The 11,179-nt window shown below is 44.9% G+C and overlaps 1 protein-coding gene across 3 annotated transcripts in view; it reads left to right on the plus strand.

Annotated features, from left to right (window-relative positions):
- PIP4K2C (phosphatidylinositol-5-phosphate 4-kinase type 2 gamma) overlaps nt 1–10,333 on the plus strand; it is a 38,846-nt gene extending 28,513 nt beyond the window's left edge. For all 3 annotated transcript variants that reach the window (XM_083489471.1, XM_083489472.1, XM_083489473.1), the window contains 3 exons: nt 4,208–4,463; nt 6,495–6,598; nt 8,410–10,333. In XM_083489471.1, coding sequence (XP_083345597.1) covers nt 4,208–4,463; nt 6,495–6,598; nt 8,410–8,490 — 441 coding nt within the window. In that variant the 3' untranslated portion in view covers nt 8,491–10,333. The remainder of the gene's footprint in view (nt 1–4,207; nt 4,464–6,494; nt 6,599–8,409) is intronic.
- The last annotated feature ends 846 nt before the right edge of the window (nt 10,334–11,179 follow it).

The raw sequence follows: 11,179 nt of genomic DNA on the forward strand, positions 1-11,179 counted from the left end.
AATTTCTAACCCAGTATTCCACACAGCCTTACCCCCTTCCATCAGCTGAGTCCCACCCTGACATTCCTCCCCACCCCACTCCTGCTTAGAGCTCAACATCGCTTGTGACCCAAATCAGGGAAACGATAGAAAATTAGGTTTCGTGATTTACAGAACTTGAAGCATTTTTGAGGACAGAAATTGGAGTCGCCTAGTGACGGCCCCTAGGAATAATCTGCCTGAAATTTTCCTCAGCATGGATGCCCTTCTGCTGGTTGGTCTCTGTGAAAGCGTCTGCACAGGCCGCATTCACACGAGCAAAGAGAGGGGAAGAAGGCCTTGGATTCTTCTATTTGAATGCCCTGCTTCTGTACTCTGGTGTCTTCTCATAGACGTAACGCTTCCAAAAAGGGTTTACAAAGTGGCTTACACCAAAATTCCCCTCTGCTTTCCTGAGGGGAACACCTGGTAGCGGCAGCATATGCCTCGCATTCAAACTTACCTCAGCCGCAAACACCCGGTGGTGTGTCAACCTTGGCTTCCCACCATGTGCAATAGAAATATTTCATTTCATTTCATTTCAGAATGAAATGAGGTTGGTTAGATTGGGAGAGAGAAGTAATAATAGAGAGAGAAGTAATAATAATAATAATAATAATAATAATAATAATAATAATAATAATAATAATATTTGTACCCCCACCCAGCCATTTCCCCAGCCACTCTGGGCGGCTTCCAACAAAGATTAAAAATACATTAAAATATCACACATTAAACTTCCCTGAACAGGGCTGCCTTAAGATGTCTTCTGAATGTCAGGTAGTTGTTTATCTCTTTGACACCTGATGGGAGGGCGTTCCACAGGGCAGGCGCCACTACCGAGAAGGCCCTCTGCCTGGTTCCCTGTAACTTTGCTTCTCACAATGAGGGAACCGCCAGAAGGCCCTCGGTGCTGGACCTCAGCGTCCGGGCAGAACGACGGGGGTGGAGACGCTCCTTCAGGTATAACTGGCCCAATGTCACCCCTTGAGCTTTGTGGTTGAGTGGGGGTTTTGAACCAAGGTTTCCCTGGGCCTAGTCTGACACTAACTACAACTTTGAATACTTGAAATGTGCGTAACTTTATTTATGATGATGGTTACTTCAAAGATGGATGCACAAGGGGAAACTGAGCCATATGTTGTTAATATTCACATGCACAAGGATTTACGGAGTATTAAATTTTATTGCATTTGCATTTTCCCCTTCCTGTAGCAGAGGTAATTCTTCCCTCCTCTGTTTTATCCTGACAACAATCTTGTGAGGTCGGTAAGGCTGAGATGATAGTGAGTTTCATGGTTGAGAGAAAACTTGAACGAGCCGTACATTCCCTCCACTGAAAGAGCTGTTGTAGCATCCTGGTTAAGCACGTGAGATTTGAGCCAAGAAGTCCTTGGAACAAAATCTCAGATATGAATTCTTACAGCCTTGACCCAGCAGCTGGGATCTGCAGGTGCTGCTGACCTGATCTGTGTGTAGTGCTATAAGGATTACTGAGATAATTACATGAAGTGCTTTGAACATTCTCAAGCACTGTAGAAATGCAAATTATTAGCACTAGTAGTGGTACTATTGTGCCAGGGTGGCATAATGGTTACAGTGTTGGCCTATGACCTGGGCGACGAGGGTTCAAATCCCCACTCGGCCATGAAGCTCACCTTGACCCAGTCACCCTCTCTTAGCCTAACCTTCCTCACAGGGTTGTTGTGAGGATGAAATGAGTAGGAGGGGAACCATGTACACCACCTTGAGCTCCTTGGAAGAAAAAGATTGTACATAAATGTAATAAATAAAAATATATAATTAATAATAGTACTGCATCCATTAATACAAGTAAACGCTTACTGAATAATCCCTACTCCTTCAGTGCTTTAACTTCTCTCGCGGTGAGAATGAGAATGCCTTAAGCACTTGAAGAACTGAGGCACATACTCACACAAGCGTGGACTGAGACCCTAAAGAAAAGCTCTCTAGGTCTCTAAGGCCCCATATTGGGGTGTGGGGTGGTTTGTGGCCCCTGCCTCTTGATGCCAGTTGTGTCACTTGCGCACGACATTTTTGGCTTCCATTGTGTTCAGTCTGTGATTCTGGAGAAGTTTTGGTGGGTTTGCCAGCTTTCTCAGCATTGTGAAGAAAATACTGATTACTAATGGTGCTTTAGTCAACTGAGCGGAGGCAGAACAAGGACAGGAGTCTGAGAGTCAAAACCTGGAGGCATTCCAGTTACAAAGGAGGTACACAGCTTTGAACAGCCAAGGCAATTAATCATGGGGACAGGCTGCCAGGAGAGGGTGGTTCTCTTTTCTTCCCCCCCACCTCCCCCCCAAAAAGAAACACCACATGCCACCTTTGGATTAAAACTGCACTCCCTTTTTAAAGAAGAGGAAATGGTCTTTATTTTTCTTGATGAATCCAGAGTAAATTCTGCCCTCTGGGTTTTGCACTTACGATCAGTAGCTGAATTCCTACACAAAAGGTAATTTAATCCGTAGTTAACCCTTGGTATGTTTATAAAACAGGCAACCCCCGATTTGCACAAGGGTTTTATTCCAGATCATCGCGTGCAACGGCAGAGCATGCATAAGCCCGTTATGCTCCCTTTTCCAGCCACTTCCAGATTGCCACAGTGTACATGTGCACATGTCTATTGGGCACGTGTATCTTGGTCGTATTCTTTTTTTTTTTTTTTTTTCCAAATTCTTTTTATTTTTATTCCACAAAGACAACATACACACAAATAATCAACAAAACACAAACATACAAAGAAAAATACAAAAATTCTCAGTCACAACAAACAAAAAGAGCACTCAAAAATCTTGTTTCCATAGTTTTTTCATAACTTATTTCTTTGTTTTGGGACTTCCTTCAGCCTGACCGCGAATCATACGAAGTCAGTAAATAAGGTCGCACGTTTCATCCTTTATATTGTCATTATGTCGATTGTTGATCTCTATTTTCCTTATACAATAACCTTGGTCTATCACAGTACTTCTCTAAACCCCCTCAGCGTTATTTGCCCATCACTGATGTTTTCCAGATAATTTACATATTTTCCCCAGTCTCTGATAAACGCTTGATCTTTTATATATCTGATCTTTCCCGTTAACTTATCTAGCTCTGCATAATCTATTAATTTGCTTCTCCACTCCTCTATTGTTGGGGTTTCTTCCTGTTTCCATCTTTGAGCTATTAAGATCCTTGCTGCCGTAGTCGCGTAGTATATCATTTTACAATCCTCCTTCCTTATTTCTTGTTGTAATATTCCTAATAGGAAAGTTTCTGGTTTTTTCTTAAACGTGTACTTTAATATTTTTTTCAGTTCTGTATATATCTTTTCCCAGAACTGTTTTATCTTCCCGCACTCCCACCACATGTGGTAGAACGTGCCATCTGCGTCTTTACATCTCCAACACTTTTTGCTAACCTTGTACATTTTTGAAAGTTTTACAGGTGTCAAATGCCACCTATAAAACATTTTCATAACGTTTTCTTTTATCGCCGTACACGCTGTGAAATTCAAACCGTCTTTCCATAGTCTTTCCCAGTCCTCGTATTGTATACTGTGGCCTACGTCCTTTGCCCAACAAATCATCACTGATTTCACCTCCTCGTTTCCCAAATTCCAGTCTAACAGCATCCTATATGCTTTAGATATATTTTTCACCTTACTGTTTATTATTTCCGTCTGGAATTTTGAGTCTTTGTCTACATACCCTCTTTCTTTGATGTCTCTACTAAACATCTGATTAATCTGTTGGTGACTAAACCAATCGTATACATATTCTCTAATCGTCTCGTAGGGTTTAATTCTCCATTTCCCATCCACTTTAGTTACTAGTTGGTTATATGTTACCCGGTTACCTCCCATATTGATGGTTTTCAATAACTCGAAATAATAAATAGGAATATCTTGGTCGTATTCTTGGCCTGTATTTTGTTGGAAACTGCCCAGAGTGGCTGGAGTATTATTATTATTATTTATTATTATTTATTATTATTATTATTATTATTATTATTATTATTATTATTATTATTATATTCTGCATTGCACAAGGGGTTGTCCGTTTTGCTCATGCAGAGACAGCACTGGATAACAACCAGTTTTTTAGAGGCGTTCCACTTGTAATAACTAGAAAGCAAGCCCATTGTTAACTTCTTAGTTTACTGACAATTGTGTCCATATGTTCAGTTCCTAGTGCAACTAAAGATTATGGACTACAGCCTACTGTTGGGGATCCATGACGTGCAACGAGCTGAACAGGAAGAAGACGAGGATGTGAAAGAGGAAGAGGAGGATGGAGAGGGTGAACCTGGGGGTGTGGCGTCAGTAGGTTCCTATGGAACTTCTCCTGAGGGTATTGGCAGCTATCTCAACTCCCACAAGCCTTTGGGACCTGGCGACTTTGACCCTTACATTGATGTCTATGCCATAAAAAGTGCTGAAAGTAAGTAAGGATAAGAGGGAACTTTCCACAAGTCAACTTTGTCTTTAGTCAAGACACCTTAATTATCCTCTGTGACACAGGAGTCAGTCCGCCTACTTTGTGCCTTTGATTGCATATTTCACTGAAAGGCAATATTCCAGCCAATTATTTACACATTGCAGCAATCTATAGCAGCTCTCCCTTTGCCCCTCCCCTTGTGGAAGCCGCAAACCACAATCCTTGTTTTAGGTTTTGTGTCTCAACTAGGAGTCGTGGCTCGTTCCCCCCACCCCCAAACAAACCATGACATGAAGCTAAGATTTGTTTTTGACTTCTGTTTGCTTTTTGCTTCTTTTTGCACATTCCCCAATTCAGATAAAACACTAGACCTAACCCAGGGATCCTGGTTCGTTGCTCCCGCTTGTAGAGAAGTGAAGTTGGAGCCATTTACATGCTCATGGTTAACTATGCTTTACCATGACATGGTACGCGGGTGGCGCTGTGGGTTAAAGCACAGAGCCTAGGACTTGCTGATCAGAAGGTTGGCGGTTCGAATCCCCACGACAGGGTGAGCTCCCGTTGCTCGGTCCCTGCTCCTGCCAACCTAGCAGTTCGAAAGCACGTCAAAGTACAAGTAGATAAATAGGTACCACTCCAGGGGAAGGTAAACGGCGTTTCTGTGCACTGCTCCGGTTCGCCAGAAGCAGCTTAGTCATGCTGACCACATGACCCGGAAGCTGTATGCCGGCTCCCTCGGCCAATAAAGCGAGATGAGCGCCGCAACCCCAGAGTTGGTCATGACTGGACCTAATGGTCAGGGGTCCCTTTACTTTTACCTTTTACCATGACATGCAAACATGGCTAAAAGAGAGTTTTACCATGAATGCTGTGGAGTTAACTGGGGAAGAAAACTGCAGAAATCAGAGACAGAACGTGACTAGATTGTTGTGTGTATGCATGCATCAGCAAGATTGTAGTGCAAGTATGTTATCTACCCTTTGGCACCAAATTTCAACGCCTTTTAATTTTTAATAAAAGTTTGTAGCCCTTGGGGACGCACACAAAAGCTGTGTCAGCTAGTGCCTGCTACGATCTGAGATGTCAAACAGATTTACACAAGATACCCATGAACAAGCTTCCATTTTTTGCCTTATGTGGATCCTGTTGTGATCCTGAAGAGCTTCATAGGACACAAGACACGAGAGCTTCATGGGAGACTCTTCCGTTAAAAACTAGGTCTTGGAAGTCCTGTCTGGCCCTCTGAGCCAGACTTCTCTTCTTTCAAGTCATCACTCCTTCCTCCTTTGGGTCTTTCTTAAATGTGGAATCTAAATGTCAGCTAAACTACCCAAAAATAAGAAGATGTGTACATCTGCTCAACTTGCTTAGTTTTGATTGCAGAAAATGTGTCTTGTGGAAGAGAGGGTGGCACACACAGCCCTTGCTGTAGGCGAATCAGGTGGATATCTGCTTCCTGGAGAGGAGTTAGATTTGATAATAGGGATTCTGAAGTTCACTTCCTGCCACTCTAGTATTTTCTGGATGCTGCCACTGGTGGCTTCATCTGTAAAATGCAGGCTTCGTTAGGAAGAAACATGTAGAAGATGAATTAATCATTCGTGAATTGTTTGTTATACTTGGGACAGGAAGGGATTCTTCCCAATTTTAACTGATATAATCTAATGTTCTTTATGTGGCTTTTTTTGCCTTTCCTCCCAGCTTGAGCTTGTTTCACTTTCTTGAGTTATTGGGCATTTTTCAGTTCTTATGCTACTTTGGTTTGGTGCATCCTATTAATTCCTACTTACGTCCCATGTACCCTTGACGGTGTAGTTTTATGCATTGGGTGGGGGGGGTGCTGACAGGTTCCCTCCTGCCCCCACCCAGTCCTAAGATTCAGTAACTCACATTTTGCCGTTGGAATCCAGTGCAGAAAGAGCCTCATGGCATGAGAGGTGTGTGTGTGTGTGTGTGTGTGTGTGTGTGTGTGTGTGGTGGAATGCAGAGGGTAGCAGTGCCCATGAGCTTCATCGACTCTCTTTACTTTTCTAGATAGTCCCCAGAAGGAGGTTTATTTCATGGGCCTGATTGACATCCTCACACAGTATGATGCCAAGAAGAAGGCTGCCCATGCAGCTAAGACCGTCAAGCACGGGGTGAGTCTGGCCTGCACAGTTCTTCACAATGGGACCCCTCGGTGTGGACTCTGGTGGCCCACAGCTAGCCTTACTAAATCAAAGAGTCAACTACAACCCCCAAGTGAGGATTTCCAGACTTCTGGTCAATTTCATAGCATCCCTAGTGGTGACTGTAGCCACAACCTAGAGACCAAAACAGGTGGACTGGTGAGACAGCATCATCTTCAGGGTGATAGAAATGTCACACCGTGTGAATGATTTATTCCGAAGTCATTTTTATTGCATAATTGTCTTAATCCTTTTTGTGCCAGAGGCACTTCCTTGAAATAAAGTGGTATCAGTACTAAACTAGGCCAGGGTTGGGGGTTATATACCGTATTTTTCGCTCTATAACACGCACCTGACCATAACACGCACATCGTTTTTAGAGGAGGAAAACAAGGGAAAAAATATTCTGAATGAAACAGTGGACGTATCATTTTTGTGCTTCATGCTGTGGCCACAGACATGTGATCTGATGGTGAATTTGGGGTGACCCAATGCAAAAATCCTGAGAATCCCTGTGGATCCATGCTTTGTAACCACGTTTTTGCACCATTGCAGCCCCAGGCAACAGTGGGTGCGTGATTTTTTTTGGGGGGGGGACAGGCTGTAGCCATGGACATGCTATGTGCTCTGATGGTGAATTTTGGCTGACCCAATGCAAAGATCCTGAGGATCCATGTGGATTCATGCTTTGTAACCACGTTTTTGCACCATTGCAGCCCCAGGCAACAATGGGTGTGTGATTTTGGGGGGGCAGGCTGTAGCCATGGACATGCTGTGTGCTCTGATGGTGAATTTGGGGTGACCCAATGCAAAGATCCTGAGGATCCATGTGGATCCATGCTTTGTAACCACATTTTAAGTGGGGAGGGAAGGAAAAACACAGAAGGCTAAGAATGCAGGAGAGGGCTATAACGTGAGGAAAGGAAGGCAAAAGTTTCCCCCCACCCACCCACCCAAGCCAGCCAGCGTGCGCTCTCTCTCTCTCTCTCTCTCCCTCCCACCAGCATGACAGAAGAAAGCATTTTAACTGCATTAAGAACTATTTAGCAGCGAAACCTAAGCTTTGCCATCCCTTAAGAGGTACAGACACTGTAATCTTCCAGATCGCATGAATTTACAGGCAAAACACTGTTTAAGGATTTCATCCTTTTAAATGGAAGAAAGCATATTTGAATGCTGTGTGTCTCCAAAAACAAAAAGTAGGAAGTCAAATCAGAATTTTAAGCCGAACCTGTAATCTCTCTTCCCTTCACATACATTGTTCCCTCCGGAGCAGGGACAGGATAGAGCGACGCTCTGCTCTCCTCTCTACTTGCCTGGAGGGGAGGGGCTTTCCCTGCTCTTTGTTCCGTTTGAGCAAACACAGCAACGAAACAGAGCAGGGTGGGCAGTAAGACCCTGAGGCAGAATGAAGGAAAGCAGCAGCTTCCTGTCTCACGGAGCTCCCTTCTCCCTGAAGCGCGGTTTGATTTTTGCCTCATTTTTCGGCTCCAGGGAGCACACATTCGCTCCATAACATGCACAGACATTTCCCCTTCCTTTTTAGGAGCAAAAATCTGCGTGTTATAGAGCGAAAAATACGGTAATGCCAAAGCAGACATTGGAAAGCACATGTGTGTGAGAGAAATGGCTGATCAAGGCCATTTTCAGACTTCAGTTCAGATGTTCTCTCTTCCTTGCCCTTCCAATATATTCGCTCCTCAAACTGTTATTTTTCCTAGTGTGTGTGGAAAGATAGGGGCGTTTTATGGTGGTTGTTGACACTTTGTCTTCCATTTCAGGCTGGTGCAGAGATCTCCACGGTGCATCCAGAACAATATGCCAAGCGCTTTCTGGACTTCGTCACGAATGTATTTGCTTAGCAGTTGTGCAGTCTGTCTTGTTGGCTGAAGCTTCAGATCAAAGGCTTTCCTGCCCTCCTCCCCCCACCTGTAGTTCTCCCTCTCTATCCCACCCCAATTCTCAGTAAGAGGGATGGTTCCCCCCCCCTGCTGTTTGGGTCAGCAGGAGAGTTGGGTTGACTTGAGTCCCATTGTGGCTGGTCTGGGGGATGGCTGCTGAATCAAGTGCCTTATCTTTGACCTTTCGTCGGGATGAACAACCGTCCAGAGCACTAAAGAGGTCGCTGCTTTTGAAGGCAGCCTAAGCAGGAGAAAGACGGCTGGCTTCAGATTCATCCCAGCATTGATATTCTCTATCCTCTAAACTGTACAGGGGACATGCTACATTGGTTACTCTGGTCAGGGCAGGATCTAAGCTCGCACATAAGGTTTAATGGTATTTTATTCAGAGACAGAATAATATGCAATAAGAATTTAGTCTTGTGCCTTGAAAGAAGGGGGTCAAGTGGATTCTTCCCCATTTATGCAATCAATTCCCTTTGAGGGTGACTGATAGTATATATTAACTTACCCCATGATACCCAGTGGTAGTGCCTCTGTGTTTCAAAGTCCTCCTCCTCATTCTTTACCTCGTCTTTCCCACCCCTTGCTGGAAGGTTGTGCTGTAACCCATCCCTCCTGAGTGGCGTTGGCTCCTTCTAGCACTCGAGTAAATAGCAGAGGCTCTGATGAGCATCCTGTGAGCCTAGCACTCCAGTTCTCACTCCCAGCAGTGCAGCCTCCACTAAACCTTGTTGCCAAAGTTCTGCTCCTTACGACAAGAGCCTCTTCCACGAAGGGCTGCTTTCAGAAGTCCTATGATTCTCCCTCAGCCATCACTCCAAAGGAGGATTAGAACTGATTCAGGGTTTGGGAGCTACTTCAGGGCTGCCCGTGGGGATTTGAGAATGTCCTCTAGGCGGCTTGCTGTGCCTGCTTTGGCAGAGGGAGATGGGTGTGTGTAGGGGAGAAGAGACAGAATTATTCTGGCCCTGTGTAATATACTGCATCCAGCTGTTCCCCTTGCTTCAGTATGTACCAGACTCTGTTGAGTAGCTCTGCTCACTAGTAAGGCTGTGACTGTAGTAAGTCCTGGCTTCCCAGCTCCACCCAAAGATAGCTTGTCCAGTTGAAGCCTCCAGAAAATGTCAAGGTGAAAGCCTTATCCACTCCCTGTTTTAGCATAGCTTTGGGGGACAGGATGATGTGGAAATGCCATGCCCAGGACTGGGGCGTTTTCAGAAGCATTATGTGTGTGTGTGCGCGCAATCTTGTGAAAGGGGCTCTAAATGTTTCCTTCTGAGCTAACAAACTTATATGCTGAGGGATGTCAACCTGTCTGTCAGTAGCTGTGTGATGGGGCAGTTTATATGCCAAGGAGCTGTGAGGTGTCTTAAAGAGAACATCCCTCTGTAATAGTGTATTCATTAGTTCAGCAGAGCACAGCTGTCAAGGTTGATCACGGGCCAGTTGCTCTTCCTGGACTGGCGCCCCAACTTAACACGCCATGGCAGCTGTTCTGGTAAGGGGAGAGGCTTATGGCCGGCTCTGATGGTGGCACAGCCACCCAGCTGGCTGCTTTAGGCCTAGAACTTGGGGTAGTGCTGTGCTCTTCCATCAGTTCCCTCCCCTCTGCCCCCAATATTGTGGTTCTGCTGGGACTTGATGCCATTCCTCCAATGCAATAAAGCTTGTGCCATGGAAACATGCTTGTGCCCTGGGGCTGTCGTACTACCAGCCCCTTTTCAATGTTTCTTATTGTATAAGACGTTGTGTATTTCCAGTTCACTCTTGTATCACATAGAAATAAATTATTGAACCAGAAGTTGTCTGCATGCAAAAATCCAGCTGTACCTGAGCTGCTCCTATTCTGCCAGTATGGGAGAAGCCCAGTGGAAGGACAAGGCTGCTCTTGCTCGTTTGGACTAAAAACTGTACCCCAGTAGCACAGAGAAAATGCTGGGGGGGGGGCGGATCTTACACAAGCCCTAATATTGGTCGCTTTGCATGCCTGTACTGGCCATGGCGATGGTTCTGGACACAAAAATCATTATTACTGCTGGCAGCCAGGATTAATTAGGGGGAAGATGATGCCCATATTACTTGGGATGCACTTGCCTTTATTATGTGCTGCTTACCGTAACTGTCCTGGCTTGAACTTTCTCACTGAAAATAGTTTTGGAACCTGTGCACTGGTTGTTGGCTGCCCTGCCTTTTCCGAGTGCCATGGTGCCTCATTCACTCTCAGGCTTCATACATAATAAATCTTGTGTTCATGCATCCAGAAAGACTACCATCCTTTGCAACGGTAGTGCAGAATTTAGTGCAGACTAGAAGCAACCCTCAGGCTGTGTAGTTGATCAAATAAACCCATATACTGTTTTAACATCTTTGAATGCAATAGACTGAGAGGCTGGCCCGTGCTTCTGGAGCGCGCTCTCCTGTTATTAGATGTAAATGCTGTCTCTTGCTTTTCCAAGTGCCCACCTCCATGGAACATGAAGAGTGCCTGGGTGGAATGCAGTGAGCCTAAATAAATTAAAACGGAGTGCCCAAATACCCATTACTATGGCCTCCTTGCTATTCATTGCTGCCAATCTTTATAGCCATTCAGAAAATTAGTATAGCTAGCCTGAGAGCTGGTGTAGTAGCCGAGGATGTGAGCCAAGAA

Source organism: Podarcis liolepis (assembly GCF_965112155.1).
Source record: "Podarcis liolepis genome assembly, chromosome: 2".
Taxonomy (NCBI): domain Eukaryota; kingdom Metazoa; phylum Chordata; class Lepidosauria; order Squamata; family Lacertidae; genus Podarcis; species Podarcis liolepis.